Here is a 17,140-nt window from a genome sequence, read left to right on the forward strand (position 1 = left end):
ATAATTATTATTATAAAATAAAACAAAAGATAAAGAAATAATTTGGAAATCACTGATGGTAAATTACGAAATCACAACTATCCGACGCTTTACTATGTGAGTTCTTGTAAATTTCTTTTCTCTTCTCAGTTTTCGGATTTCTTTATTATCTCATCAAGTTTCCCTATATCATTGAAACATACTCATGTACGTTTTTCTCATCAATTCTACATATTGCTCAACGTATTATAGAACTGTATAGCCAGTGGTGAATAAACTTCGCATGTTCTCTGACGTAAAACGGTTGCTTTACTTGCATATTGATATTTTAATCATATTTTGGTTTGTTTTTTGTTTCGTTTTAATAGAAAACTACAAGAAAACAAGGATTTCTTGAAAAAATTCGGTGGAATAATTTCATTCACCATAATTTCTAACAAAATTTTATATCTCCTCAAAGGGGACAACCTAGTGTGAAGGGTGAATATTATTATCATATAATATATTTGTGCCTTGGAATTATATTTTTTCTTATCATTGCCCACCTTGAATGGGTTAGCATATTGCATTTGTTGGTTTCTTATCTGATTTAATTTATTATTGGTTATTTTTATTTTTATTTTTAATGGTTATTGGTTATTTTGGTCAATTGTTATATTTTCTGTTAATGTATTGCATCAGCAGTACACTATGCTTATTAAGTTTTTTGTACCAACATTGATGTTGACATCATTTTTAATATTCTTTATAATGCATACAGCTTCTTGTATGATTCAATTTTAAACACTTTCTATTGTTCAATTGTTTTCACTTTCTATAATTGCAGTTTTTTTTGTTATTGATTTGATGGTATTGTTTTTTTAGGATTTAAAAATTGATAATGTGTTAGACTATTCTTGTTTTTAGTTTTTTCTACGTCATTTCTATGCAAATATCTTTACAGTTTTCACATTCTACCTCGTATATTATTATATCTCTTTTGTCTAATTTTCCTATTTTGTTTTTCACGTTTGTATGATAGTTTTTCAATTTATTATTATTCTATATTTCTATTTTTATGTCCTAATAAAATAGCGATAAATTCAAAATGAGCTCACTGAACTAGACAAAACTTGAGGACGTAAGTATGTTAGTAAGTGAAAGATGAGCGAAGCGCCCACTACACCAGATAATTTCATAAATTGAGAGTATTCCGTGATGTTTTATAGAAAATTTAAAACACCTAGATTCATCCCGTTGTATTGATAAAATTTGAGAAGCGATTACCATAATTTCTATGTTTGCTTATTCACAAATATATATCGGCTTCACATACAAATATAGCATAAAAATTTTTAACATGTTTGCTGTGTGTAGTCACGCAAGGCTCACGCGCGGTGAAGAGAGAGGTCATCCAAACCGAACAAATATTTTTGTGTTATCTGAAGATTTATGGTGTCTTGATTTATCGGTGAGCCTTCGCCTCATAGCATCAGGAGTTCCCTTACTATATATAACATCCCAGAGCTCTCTTGCCACAGATAAAGTATTCCGGGAAATGGTTATTCGATGGTGTATCGAATTTACTTTGGAAAAATCTTTTTGAAATTTGTTTGAGAAAGCACTTAAGAAACATCTTAAATCATTTTGGGGCGAATGGTTATTTTAATAAAAAAAAATATAACTATTTCCTCTATTTAAAAAAAAAATTATGACAGCATTAAACATTTAAAATTAAAATGTGTCGTAATCTCGGTGTTTCGAACATCTATATCCCGAACACTCAAGTAATCCATACAGGAGTAAAAAAAAAAAGTTAGGTCTTTTTAGCAATCTCAGCAGGCAATAATTTTTTTAAAAAACAAAATTGCATATGTGAAAAGGACATTTTTAACTTCCTGATCTATAGACAACTTATTGTAATCACATTGAAAATTTAAAGTGGAAATTTTTACACAGTTTCGGTATTGAATGATTTAATTTTAATTAAATTCTTCATAATATATTTTGTTGAAAATATAAATACATAATATCAATTGTATAAATTATTTGGTCCTGTAAAACTAATTTAATTATTAGTAGAAATATGAATAATTGGAATTTTGTTGGTGAACTAATTTTTTTGTTACTTTTTAAATAAATCCATAGAAAGAGTATTTTTTATTTTTATTCATTTACAAATGAACAGTTATATAATTTTAACAAATTAAATCATAACTTAGCTGTACTTAGAATGTAAAATGAAACAAAAGTTGTAGCCAAAATATAGCGTAATAAATCATAGTGATGCTAAGCTCATAGCACCAGGCGAAACTTTTATGGAAAGAGAGAGAGTGATCATTTTTCCTAATAATTTCTGTAAAATTCTACCGGGTAAAGGGTTCAATGAAATTATACATAGTTAATTATATTCTGCATAGTTAATTTGTATTTAACGATTAATGTATCCGTTAATGAATGACGCTAGGGTTTACCAAATGTAATTTTTTAATTTTATTCATTTTAAGTATACAATGTAAGAGATTACATTGTATACTTAAAATGGATAAAGTAAAAAATTACATTTGGTACACCTGTACAAAATTTATTCACAAATACATTAATCAATAATTACAAATTAACAATGTTTTATAAATTTACTGAACCATTTACTGGGTAGAATTTATAGTCTCTGCAAAGAATGTTTTTTACGTGTATTATAGTGATTTTTAATGTTCTTCTTATATTATATTATATTATAGTTGTTTATTTAGATGTTTAATATTATATGTTAATATCACCAGCTCGAGTTCTGAAAACAACTAACTTGCAGACCGTTACTGGTTCATATCGGTGTTTTGCTTTAATAGTAACACATCTGACAAAAATTGTTATTTTTTATTTTCTCTTTAATCTTATCCACAGAACATATCGTAGCCTTTGGTTACTTTGCGAGTACCCTTATAGTTCCCGAACAACCTTTAGGATGACCCTAGTAAATAATGCAGCCCAGTCAACACGATTATCTTTGCAGTATGTCCAATTCAAAATAAAATTAAAACTCTCTTGTCAAATTTATCACTATTCAGGAAAGCACCAATGCGGTGTTTCACAAATGATGAGGTTTATTTATACCCATTGTGAGTAATAATAATAAAATATTTTAAACTTTCAAACTATCCAATTCTGATAAATTGTTGATAATAAATAGGCGTTTTATCTCTTGAAAATATTTTAACTTAACTGTATTGAAGTTTACTAATACTAAAGTCCACATTATTTCAGTTATAATTCTATAATTAACTAAATTAAAAAAAAAATTAAAATGTAATTAGGCCTAATAACTGCAAAATTAGTGGAAAAAATAATATGCAACCCTCTCGCTCTGTCCGTTTAAACAACTGACAAAATTCTTTTACTAATTATGTATATTGGTAATGTTCTATGCAGAGCCATTAATAGTATATATATATATATACTATTAATGGCTCTGCATAGAACATTACCAATATACATATATATATATATATATAACTTTTTATTTAATTGTACTACTCATTGCTAAAATTTCATAATCCATTTTTATTACTCCAATTTATATGTAAAATAAAATATTGTATTGTGATCAAATTTAAAATAAGATATTATACGCTGATCACATATAAAATAAAATATTGCACGGTGACCACTTAAAACTTTTTTATATAATAAAGATATTAATTAAAATTATGCTAAATTCCATATAAAATTATGTGTAAATTTTAGATTAACGATTGATAATGGACCATGTAGACCGAAATGTTACAGATAAATGAAATAAACATCATATCCCTTTAATACAACTTCTTGGATACGATCATATTTGTCCGTAAAATCTGTTTATCATATTATATACAAAATTCTAAAATAAATTTCAGAATATTAGTAATGTCATTGAATATTAAAATATGCGTTAAAATATAAAATCCTGCAAAAAACAAAATTAATTTTTATTAACTTTTCACTTCAAGCGCACTTTCGACTCTATTTAACCTATTTTGCACTTGAACTTGACCTAATTAACGAAAACCACACATCGTATTATAAAAATGATAGGAACATGAATGTATATAATTATGGTATCTTAATTTTAAAATAAGCATACCTTATCTTAAAAGCTTAATTTGGAAGTAATTAGCCAAATAGTAAGTAAAAGCCAAAAAAATAAATATATTAAAAAAACTATTTATTTTAAAATGATTTTAAGATGATATCTGTTATTTTGCGTAAGATATTTTATTAGACAACTTCAGATTAGTATATAACCCAAAAAAAAATGAAGTGAGCTAATAAAAATAAATACGTCAGAATTTTCCACCTTAAGCACTTTTTCAACACCCTTTAACTTATCTAAATTTAACCTTAACCATAAATTGTGGATTTTTTTTTTTTTCATAGGTCCAAGAATTGGAAATAAGTTTTTCATTTTATTTTTAATTAGTATTAACTTTTGTTTAAAATGCTTTCTTTGCCAAATACCAAAAAAAAATGTATTTTTTTCATATTTGCTGAGAAACATTCTTTTTGGACAACTTTAGATTCGTGTTCAGCTCCCTAAGACCATAAAAGTAAGCCACTAAAAAAAATAAAAAAAATAAATGTAAAATAATCCGATAAATTATACAAGAACTTTCCTTACTACTATATGAAGACAGGTCTAGTAAGGTTAGGAAGCATCTATAACCACTTTTCCGGCTAAACCGTTCAAAGGCCTTTTAGAATCAAATTTCTCATTAGAAACTCATAGGTCTAAAGCATATCCTGTTCCACTGCAACAGAAATCCTATACTTTGAGACCAATTTTCGCTGGTTTCATGAGCATGTATTGTTTGAAGATTTTCCTTTAATGTTAATATCTGTATGTTATGAATGTTAACATCAACCCATTTACTGAGGGCTGCCTACTGATAAAAAAAGTTTATTGAATTTTTTATTTAAAAAATCTATCATAGGACTGACCTAATGAATGATTATTATTTTAATAACTTTACAATAATAATAATAATCGGCTATAATAACTTAAATCAGTTATAACTTATTAATTATACAAGGATTATCTCCAAATTAAGAGAATATTAAATATTTTAGATTGAGGCAACTCGAAAATTATCTCATTTTGAAATAATTCTATTATTATTCGAAAAACGTGATACCACATTACTTATTATATATGTTTTCTCGCCTTCCACAAATATAGTTAAATGAGGTAACTAAATCGACAAGTCGTTTATGGAACCTTATCTTTAAAGCTTGAAAAGAAATATTTTCACACTTTCTTTTTGTGGGTTTCCTAAAGGTGTTCCTAATGTCTTATATCTCACCTCTTATCACATTTCTTCTTTTCAAATGTTTTTTTTTCACAGATAAATCCATTCGTTTAAACAATAATAACAATTAAATCTTTGTTAATGCTGGGTCCACTTAAAGGACTTTTTTTCTGAATTTAATTGTCTTTCTGATGTCTGTTTGAAAATGGCGAAACGTTAATATTTTGGTCCGATTCGGCACTAATTTACAAAGGGGTTCCCAACCAAAGGCACTCGTGTCACAATGTGGCTCGTTTTAGTGGCGTCCGAATAGAGTTTTAAAGTTTTTCTATTATAAAAAAAAAAGTTCTACTTCTAGAATAAATAGAAAATTTATCATATTTGATATATGTAAAAATAACTAGCCCTATAATAGAAATTAAATTGAATGGGATAACGTTGAGTTCCTGAGAGGTGAAGGGCAAGCGACTTCTTGCTCTCCGGATGTTTCTAAACTATTTGAACTGCAATATTCTTGTAGGTTTGGTAAAATAATTTTTTTTCGGCCAAGACTCCCATTGGGTTTTAAATATTGTGTTGATAGAGCGTAAAAAGAGAAAAATAAAACTGTGACACTGCAAATTCTAGGCTAGTATAACCCTGTTATCTATAATCCAAAGTGGTTGCCACTGCAGTAGATAGGGATTACCTCTGCTAGCAACAACCCACTTAAAGATTCTTATACTATTGAAATACAATTACAGAGCGCATAATTTAAAGTGGTCAGGAGTAAAATGAATGGGAAAATACAGGGAGTTGAGGTGAGTTTGGAATTTATCGAATTGAGATAATGGAACAATATGTTTTCTCAACAGTGCATTTACATATATTTTATTTATTTATTGTAATTTTTTCACACAATATATTTACTAAACTTATAAATTTCCATACTGTTCTGATTGATTCCATGAAAAAAAAATCTTTTTTTGCGATAATGTCAATTTTCTAAAATGCTTAAAATATAAATAATCTCCAGCTTGTAGAAATTAATGATTAGTAGGCTGCACATAATTACTTTAACATTCATTTTTAGGGTATAAAGATTTATTAACTTTTTCCATTATTTAGAAAATACAAACGTCTAAATAAAAATAATTATTATAAAGATGGTAAAGTGTATGGATGAGAGAGGAAAAGCAGAAGAGTGCGGTACCCCTCCGTATGGGGTACCCATGGTTGTGGCACTCGTTATGAAAAGGTTGGGCAACCCTGGTCTGGAGAAAACACGTTGTTTTGCTATTGCGCATAGGACGCCTAAGTCGGTAAAACAGATAACTTTTAACTATATATACTTAATATTTATTAAAGAGAATTCATAAAATCTGCCATATATTAAGGGCATTAAGTATTAGTGTTCAAATATTCGTTCATACAATACATACAGAAACAGAAGAACAAAAGAAAAGAAAAAAGGAGAAAAAAATGTGAATCACTACAATAGTACTCACTCAATTGAAAGGGAAAAAAATTAAATTTAAAATATTAAGAATAAAGAAATATATAAATATTAGAAAATAATATATTGATTTGAATAAATAAAAATGCCACAAATATAATAAAATAAAACGGATCAAATAATTAAAAAAATAAAATACAAAATAATTTACGTACTAGATAAGGAAAATTAAATTAAAGTAATAATAAAATAAATACACATTCGCACCAACAAATATATAATATAACTAATATATTTAATAACTTTGTAACATAAATTATTATGGATACAATGTTCGTTTATTAGTTTTAGCTCTATGGTTCTAGTTACTCAAAATTTTGCTCAATACTGTCTAATTGGCTTTGATTTGCTCCTTCAAGGGTAGTAAATACAGTACTAAATTACCAAAATGACTAGCGGGTCGGCAGGTCTGATAAAATGAAGGGGCAGAAGTTGTTTAAAGGAGAAAATCTGTAAGCTGTTTGAAAACTTATTTTCATTTTCCTCCCTCTTCTTCACCAACATTATTCTACTAAATATATTACTTAGGCCAAAACTACAAAATTAGTAATAACTAATATAATATAAAGTATTATCTAAATTATTATAAACTTTACTTTTATATCCAAGTAATTAATCATTATTATATTGTAATAATAATAGTTTTCCTCTTGTTCTCATTGTTCCTTTCCATATAATTTTGATTAATTTATGTAGGCACCACCTTGACAACAATCAGGAAAGTTCAAAATAAACTGAGTTGACTAGCTAAGTTAGTCCGGTTTATATTGTCAGCTTTAGCTAAGTTCAGCTCCCTTGTTTAACGTTCGTAGAATGTCTAATACTTTTCCTTATTAATTGTTCGTTGTTCCTTCAAATCAATTTTTATAAAAAAGAGATGTTTATTAACAAAAAACAAGGTTCGTTGACAGTCATAAGTGCTAATATTCAATTATAATAAAATAAAATAAGCCCTCTGACTGCCCCTGATTGACGTGCCCCACGGTTTTATTTTAGTCTAGTCTATGCATATGTTTATAATTCCCACGACTGTATCTATTTTATTATTTTTTGGTTTTTAGTACATATATCTTAAACATTGCAATGTATGTTTAACATAAAACCGTTTAACTTAAAAAGTTTTTTTACCTATTTTTATAAACTAATCAAAAAGGTTTTGATATGAAGCTTCAATAAACTCCTGTATGGCATTAGTATGCAAATAGCAATTAGTAGCTCTTGAGTAAACATTTCACCCGTTTTCAGCTGCATTACCCCTTACGCTACACTTGTCTGTATTTCGAATATTTTCTGATGATCCATTCTAGTTGTTTCCATTTGATGATCCATCATAGTTCCTGACCGCTCGCTTGATTTTTATAAAAAACCTTTTATCAAATATGGTTTTTCATCATCATAATTTCTCAAGCTTTATTGATTGTTTTTTTCCAGTCTGTTATTATCATTTCATTAGCTTTAAAATGTTATATCCACCCTCTAAAGTTCACGTGAATAGCCAACGACAATATTAGACTGTAATTTCGTAAGTTATGAGAAACACTGCTATAAAAATATAGGTTTGTCTTAGTTACATGCTTATTTAACATATTTTGACATCGATGATTGCATAATTTTAATTTTTTTTTTAATTTTTCTAAACGATATTTTAGTATTTTCAAAACTATGAATACGAAAATTATAATTATAAACAAATGAATAAATAAATACCGATTTTATTTGAGAAGTATTAAAAAAAAATAATAATAATAATAAAAATAAAAAAAAACCTCAGCCATACCTTTTAATCATTTCTAAAATCTTGGACGGGTGTACAGCGGTGTAAAGAGTGAAAAACTCTTCAAAATGGAATGTGTCTAATCATGTCGATGAGTGTGATTTCTTGCACTATAATACCTATAAACGAATTTACCGTATTTGGTATTCTTATCAAAGAATATTAGTGAGCCGTGGATCTAATCTTGCAGACCTTATTTCAGCAATTGGAAAACGTTAGTTTTTACTTGCTGCTTTTATTTATTTTTTTTTAAACTATCCAACAAAAAATATTTCGCCAAGTCAAAACCAACGAAAGTTACTTTACAAATTGTTTTTCGGTTGGTTTCTTAAAAAAAAAATTGTTTTTCAAAATTTCTTCCTGGGCTTGTAATACAGGAAAAACTCCTTTTTGCACATTTTTGGAAGACCAGAAAAAATTAGCTTTATTATATCCTTTGTGGTGAGACTAATTTTTCATAATTTTTTACATATTGGAGCAACTTTTTTGTAAGTTTCATTGACGTCTTGAGACGTATGGAGTCAGAGGCCTTCTTGAAAGGTGTAACCAATATAAGGTGAGAACAATTATCAAATTAATTACGATGAAAAGTAAAACTGATTTTAATGATGGAAAAATTAAGATTTATATTTTTACACCTTAAAATATGATCTAAATTAAAAAAAAAATAAATAAAAAAAAAAAAAAAAAAGCTTTACATTGAATTAAGCACCCTGAATAACATTGTAATTCATGAGAATTACAGGAGATTTAAACAATTTAGAGGTTTTTACGCAAAAACGGCAGTTTTCCGCCACTGTGTGGCGTTTGAACACAGTTTTTGTTACTAACACCATAAAATGTTTAGATAAAAAATAAATATTTGAAAAAAAAATGGTAAAATACTAGAATGATGATTTCGATTCGCAGCCTAATCGTCTTTCCTGCCTCATGTTTCAGGACATAACCTGCAATGTTTTGAGTGAATTTTGAAATTTGATGCAAATATTATCTGTTGGTTGTTTTAAGAATCAAAACAGTTTTTAAAAAACTCACTGGTCAAGGATCTGTTTTGGTTTTTTAAACTACCAACAGATAGTAAATGCGTTCTTTTCAATTAGAAACGGATTTAAAAGGTTTTGAAATGAAGGTCGTGAAATGTATTTTCAAGCTGCATTTTGGTACAAATTCAGGAAATAAATTATAATTGGTACGACTTGCACCAAAAGAAAAGTGCAATAAAAATTCCATGTCGTTCCTTTTGTGGTGTACCTACAAGTTTTTCTGTCTCGTCTTTTCTTTCATTTTAACAGGGATTTCTATTATTTTTCCAATGCTAGAAGGACCTAACCGAACATGTGACGTAACTAATTAACCAACAATCAATCGAAGTATGTCAGAATTAGAAATTTTACATTTAAAATATTAAATTTTCAACGTAATTCAAACAAAATACTATCAGGAATTTTCATTTACACTACTTCGGCATTGCACCGAAATTATTTTCATGAAAGAATAAGCGCTATTTATGACTTTGAAATAATAAATCTGAAAATATTTCGTTTCGATGATAACTGCTATTTAGAACAAAGAATACTTCTCTTCGACTCAAAATATCGGAAAACTGATAAATTATGTGATGATTATTGTTATTTTTTTTTCTAACTTAAACAATAGTTAAACATGTAAAAATCGATGGATCCAGGATACCCCCTTTTTTCAATATATTGAAGGCCTAAATTCCAATGTACAACGCTCTCGAAAACACAATAGTCATAAGGGTAGTCGTGCGATAAACCTTTTGACCAATGTTGTGAAAATATCCAGGAAAGAAAAATAAATCTGTTTTCAGAAAGATTTTTCCGATAATTTGATAAAGCCTGAGTCAAAGGGAATAGAAGTCCCCACAGAATTTAATTCAGAAAAAGCTTTCACTTTGATGGCTGATGGTTCTGTATTCCAGGTATCAATCGATGTCCTATACTGTATATGAGGTGTCAGGAGAAAATAAATGCTTCTGGAATGTGGTGCTCTTCCCCGCCCCACAGTGGGTTAAATTGTTACTTTAGTTGGACAAGACTTATTAAGCCCACGGAAATGGTTTATATGTAACTAAAATGTGAATTCATTGAGTTACGGCAGGTAGGGGTTCAAAAGGGACCTTTCGAATAAAAATGTAAAATTTTGTTAAAATATTTATATTGCATAATTTCAAACAATAAAATGGAAACATTATTAATTAATCTAAAAAATTATAACTATTACAAACTTAATAATAAGTTTAAACATAGGCAAAGAAAAAATAAGCAAACTTGGTTTGTTAGGTTCAAGTCAACCTAAAATTCTTTTAATAAAATAAATTTTATTAAATTTTAGTTTCAAAACAATTTATATTTCTTTATAAGTCCGACGTTTCGGCCAATTGAGCCGTCCTCAAGGACAATCTGTCACAAAAAGCTTTATTATTTTTTTGACAATTTTAAACAAATAACAAAATTATTAATAAATTATCATACCTTAAATACAATTTTAGTATCGCACCAATTTTAAAATTTGAAAACAATATTGAATTGAGACTAATAGATTAAGTGTCATTTGTGACATAAAATGAAAAAATGTCATTATATCAGTGTGAGAGACTACCAGATGGGGTCCCCGCTAGATTTTTCTTGTCCTCTTGGAAAATGATGTAAGGTCGCCATGTCCTCATGGAGGGAGAGCCAAAGTTGTTGGCGACTGTCCGCCCACCATGACGAGCTGAATACGATAAAGGAGTTGCCTAACTCAAGGCTACTAATACTGTATATAGAGACAAACACTCGTTGAGTAAAGGCTTACGGTTTACGGTTAAAGGTTTACGGTGATAGTCCCTGTGCTGTTTACCTTTCTGCTATAAATAATTACAATACTTATATACATATATGACTAGAAATATGTGCATGAAGACATAATAGATGTATTTATTGATCAAAATTTATTTTGATAATAAACGTAATTAAATTTTATTTAAAAAGAAATATGTTCATCACAACATCTTGCTTATTTTGGGCGTAGAATATGAATTTAGCGTAATAATAATATTGTGTTATATTTCACACTTTTATAACTTGATGAATGATATGTTAGTCAAATGTAACTTGGTATTGACCTCTCTAACAGTCTGATTCGCAAAATTCCTTTTTTGTTAGACAAAAAGTTTAATGAGGGATGTTTTAAAATAAATTGACTGTACAGAGATATACTTTAAGAGATATAGCATCACTATATGACCCAGAAGAACCATTTGATGAGAATATTCTGTTTGTATGTATGTAACTTGTGCCATAAAAAATTCTAGGAAGCTCAACTTTTTTAATGTGATTCTTTAAAGGACGTAGATGTAGAGGTTCATAATATAATCTAAGTTAGGTTTTAGTTGGTTTATTTATTTTAATTTTTTTTTGGGCTCTATGATTACAGCAATAAAGGTTTATTTACAAAGCTTTTCTAGTAATATACCCTAAAAAACGATTATTTTCTTACGCTGAATATTTGTAATTAGGCTTGGCTCGGCTTAAGAGAACATAGTTTTCCTAATTAAAATTTAATGATCTTTTTTTGTTCCAGGTCGTTTCGTTTTTCTGCATAATTTTTAGATTATATTTAGTTAATCAAATTTGATTCCTCATGTCCCTACTCATCAAGTATTTGAAACAGGCATTTGAATCCCAGATCTACTTTATCAATTTAGCTGGCTATACACATCTTTTTTCCTGGCATCTTCTGACAATTTTCCTACTTGTATCTTAAAAACGATTCCAATTAAATTCCTAATTTCTTGAAAATAGAAGGAAAAAAGGTTTTGAAAATTTTTTTCTTAACCTCTATTTTTCACTATAAAAGTGAGTTATCCATTTTTCCATTGAAAATTTTTACATTAACTCTATCAAACATCAACTCGTTATGATTCAAAAAAATCAGGTTGACGTGATAGATAATGAACTAATCACAGAAAATTGCAAAACCCTCGCTAAACTGACTGGTTTCAAGTGTCAATGGAGTCGTGAATAGAAGATTCTGACATCACTTAAGTTTCACTTGAATAACAAAAAAATGAAACTATTCATCATTGACAGATGTTGGTGGTTAACCGTAGATTAATATGTGGAGAAAATGGTCGGGGAAGGAACAAAATAATATTTATTCGGGCCGACGTTTCGACCTGAATTTCAAGTCTTCATCAGGGAGTAATAGACAGAGGTTCTATATAAACTCACCCTGATGACGACTTGAAATTCAGGCCGATACGTCAGCACGAATAAATATTTTTTTGTTTATTTGTTTGTTGACCACACCCCACCGACCATCTTATTCACATGTTCATTATTTAGTGCATTTACTGTACTTACTGAATTATTTTGTGACTCAGGAGGTTGAGCCGTTGGTCTTTGCAGCCATTTTTATGTAAAAAAAATTCACCCCCAGGCCAAATTCGATCCGGTTTCACCTGCTGTTCTCAGGTTGCTAAGGGCCATAAAAAAAAAAGAAAAAAAGTTCATTTACTGGTCTGATGTAATACCGACAAATGAGCACCCAGCTGCTATATTAGCCCTTTTATTATTTTCACAGTGAACTATCCAATTTCATTTTCAATTTCTGTTACAACACCTAATACTTTTCTAGTACTGGTATCTTGATCATTTGAATAGAAAAAAAAATGTAATAAGTGCATCTTACTTACAGAAGAATAACAATGATTCAGAATGGAATTATAGCTTTACAGCTTAAGTATAAATATAAAATGGAAAATAAAAATTTTTTATTTCTATTCACAGAAATGGAACACTAGATATCCTCATTGCCGATTCTCCAATCCTGGATTACTACAGAGCTACAGATCAGGGCTGTAAGTTGCAGAAGATAGGTGACCAGATCAATGATGATATGTATGGAATAGGAATGATCAAGGGGTTCCCTCTAAAGGTATTTAGCTTTTACTAATTATATATTTTTTCAGATAATTTTGATATGTTCTTGAGATACTATATAAGTCTCAATATTATATTTGTGTGAGGTAATGTTCCTTAAAAGAACATAGTGAATATTTGTCAAATGTATTCCAAACCATTGGAAGGAATTAAGCTGGTAACGCAGAGAAACAAATGGAATATGTAGACATTGGGCACGGTTTCGTCTAGCGTTAGACGTCGGGACGCGCGTCCACTATTTTTTACCGTCGTTGCTGGAGTACCTGCGTCCAGACGCCCCACCACGACGTCCAACTGCCACCCTAGGCTGTGCTGTTAATGGGACGATAGCGGAAGCGTCTCCTCTCGCTACTTGTTGAGTATATTATGTTTTCAAGTGAATTGTTATTCGAAATTGAGTGTTTTTTTCGGGAATAAAATAGGAAACCAAGACAGGCTAGTCCAGCTAGTTAAGCACCAGCAAGTACTATTGGATCAATCTCTTGTTATTTCGCAGTATTTATTTATTTTATCATAAAACTGAAAAAGTATTTATGTGTTCACTGCCGTTAATGGGTGAACTCCTCACCTTCTTCGACGTTTGTCATCACTCAAAATCCCTTTTGCTTCTAATCCACAAAGTAACAGCATCCTTCTTCCATTTATTGAGTAGGCTCAAGAGATGGTACGAAGTACTTTCTTGATATTTGTCTCAAACTGGAGTAGGGGTTCAAAAACGCTGCCGCTGCCGCTTTTTCAAAAGCACAAACACCGAACGTTTTGTTAAGCATAGGCTTAGTTGCGGAACGTCATCCTGCTCTTAGGCTGTGTCTTAATTGGACAAGGGTAGCGCGACAGGGCGAAGGCTATAGTCGCTTAATGCAGTTGGGTGTCTTTATTGAACTCTAAATGATCAATCAGGCATTCCATATTCCCTATTTTTTTTTCCATATTCTCTGATTTCTTAGAGCGACTAAGCGACCATTGCCGTCGTCCAGTTGCGCTATCTTTGTCCATTTTAGATACAGCCTCAGTTTTAACTACGAGCAATATTTACGACTAAAGGCACTTTCTATTAAACCAGAAGTTTCCCATCAATCTATGTTGGAATTAATTACAAAATATTGCACCTTGAATGTTTAAACATTCTTTAATAATAACTAAACTTGAATGCGAAGCTATACAAGTATTAGATATTACTTGTTTTTCAATTGTTAGTTTTCCTACAAGATTTGATTAACTTATAGTTACTTAAATCTAAGCATGATTTGTTTTCTTCCTACGTAACAAGATTAAAAAAAAAAAAAATTACAAAATATATATTTTACATTAACTGGAGATATGTAAAATCTTGAAATATTCTCATGTGATATATTTTAATTGTACATTTAATTTATAAGAAAATGCTACAGGTAATTAAAGGTGATAGCATGCAAAAGAGCAATCAGCCAATTATCCTCCTGTAATTCACACCGAAGGGTGTTGAGTGCGATGCCTCTAAACCGAGTAACCTAATCTGATTGATTCATTAATTAATTTAGCAATTGATCCTACCCGATCAGTCACTGCCCTTGAACCCACGAAATGATGGATTTGGAGGATCGTAGCTGCCAATGCCCCAAAAGGGTGATGGGGTCCTATAGTGGGGTGAAACTTTAAAAAAAAGAGAGAACCTTTAATTATTTTTTCATAAAGTTAGTTTCCATGTACTTAGAACTACTCCAAAGTAAACCATCGATGTATGTTTGAGGTATGTTGTCCTAAACCTTTTTTTATTTAACAATGTAAAACTGAACTGCAGACATTTTTTAGATAAAATATATTGTACAATAAATGCACCTTATTAATATAATAAATCATATCCACTACAACTAAAGCAATACTATTAATTAGCTTAGTAGCATTGCTAAAGCTGAAACAGCTATGCAAAATGCTGAGGTCAGTAAAGAAGTATATTTCAGTGTACAAAATCACTAATTTAGCTGGGTAAAACTAATAACTATTTCTAAAATTATCTACATTTTATTACAAGTAAAATATGTATTTCTTAAGGTATTGTAAGCGTAGATAATGAATTTGAGAGAAAAATATATGTGTAAGGTTATACACTACTTTACTTCCCCGTATTCAATTTATATCAATGCTAAGTCAATCGGACGTAACTAAGTAACTGAAATGTAACTAATAACTGAAGATATAGATTGATGACGTACGCTGAGGTTTGAACTAGTCACTGTTAGTATTGACATAAATAAGCGATTTTATTTCAATAGATAGAAAAAATATTATTTTTTTAATCCGCAAGCTTTTATTCAATCTTTCAGAGTGGTTTAGTGCGTTAAAACTCACCGCTAGAATCAAAACAGTTCACATTCTTTTTTATTTTTTGGTTGAGCACCCAGCGTACTCTTTTATCTTCTTCAGCTAGCGTCATGTTCTGCTTTTCCACTGTTCTCTGGTTCAGCTTCTTCCGTCCCGCTCAAGATAAACTTAGTAGGGCTAATAACCTCTTTCTAAATGTTTACAAAGGCCTATCGTTATTCTAGGCCATCCTGCACTTGTATAGTCCTTGGTTTCTTATTCTCACTATTGGAATCTATACTTTTGTCCTGCAAAATCAGAGGTTTGGCCCATCGTGATTTGTTTTGGTTAAGCTATTTCATTATTATTTCTAATTTTAATTATAAACCTAATTTACAATATATATCCATTAACACGCCGTATTAAATTATTCTTATCGAGGGAATATCTGAAAAACTTTATAATCCTTTTTTGGTGGTCTCTACAGAGCTTGTAGATCTTTGGCCGTCCGAACCAGCCTTTTCCACCCCTACCTATCTTGGGCTCTTGCTTGGCAGTTTGCTGCAAGCAGCTCCTCCGCATCTTTATTGAGTCTGTCAATCCATCTGGTTTTTGGTGCCCTCTTGCTTACTATACTGACATTCATTGTTTTGTTGAGGCGTCCCGAGTTTTTATAATTAAAAGCATAAATAACGCATGAATAAATTCCATTACATCAATATTTAATTAATCTAAGATTAGATTTAAATAATATTAATTACATTTTTGTTTCTATTATGTAAATGATGAGTTATTCTAAACGTCGTTTTAAGAAAAATAAGAAAAGAAAAATTGTGATTTATGTTAAGAAAATGTTTTTAGAATGCACTTTTCACTGAAATGTTTTTATTATTCAATTGGTAATTTCCTAAAAGAGAAAAATAATTTTATATAAAAATTAAAGCAAGCTAGAAATAATAGCCAGTTTATTATAATTTTTTAATGCATATAAATATTTGAAAGGTTCTTTAATGTGAATATCCTTCCATAATGCGTCCTGCAACAATCCAAAGCATAATATGAAAGAAGTAATAAAATCACAATATAAGCAAGTTAAATCATAAAACTAGATCCTGAAAATCTATAAATTATGATTGAGTTTATAATATAATTACTATGAAAATTTGGTCTGTTGTATTTTGACTAACATAAACAACTTTTAATTCTTATTGTCCTGTCTGGCGCGTAAATTTGAACAGTATACGCTTGGGAACATGGCCCTAACCAACAAAATGTTTTAATAATATATCAACCTTAAAGAATTGTATTACAGTTTTGGATCGGGATCAGGTCACTATTGTCCCAGCAGTAGGAGTTAAAATTCACGTTTCATTCCAAAATTCAAACTCCTAAAAATCAACGT

General features: G+C 29.5%; 1 protein-coding gene across 2 annotated transcripts in view; it reads left to right on the forward strand.

Moving 5' to 3' along the window:
* Window positions 1-17,140, forward strand: part of LOC106692638 (glutamate receptor ionotropic, NMDA 3A) — a 553,673-nt gene that overhangs the window by 493,982 nt on the left and 42,551 nt on the right. For both annotated transcript variants that reach the window (XM_067053147.1, XM_067053148.1), the window contains exon 16: window positions 13,306-13,453. In XM_067053147.1, coding sequence (XP_066909248.1) covers window positions 13,306-13,453 — 148 coding nt within the window. The remainder of the gene's footprint in view (window positions 1-13,305; window positions 13,454-17,140) is intronic.

Source organism: Halyomorpha halys, unplaced genomic scaffold (assembly GCF_000696795.3).
Source record: "Halyomorpha halys isolate HHAL.00 unplaced genomic scaffold, Hhal_1.1 Scaffold64.1, whole genome shotgun sequence".
NCBI classification, from domain to species: domain Eukaryota; kingdom Metazoa; phylum Arthropoda; class Insecta; order Hemiptera; family Pentatomidae; genus Halyomorpha; species Halyomorpha halys.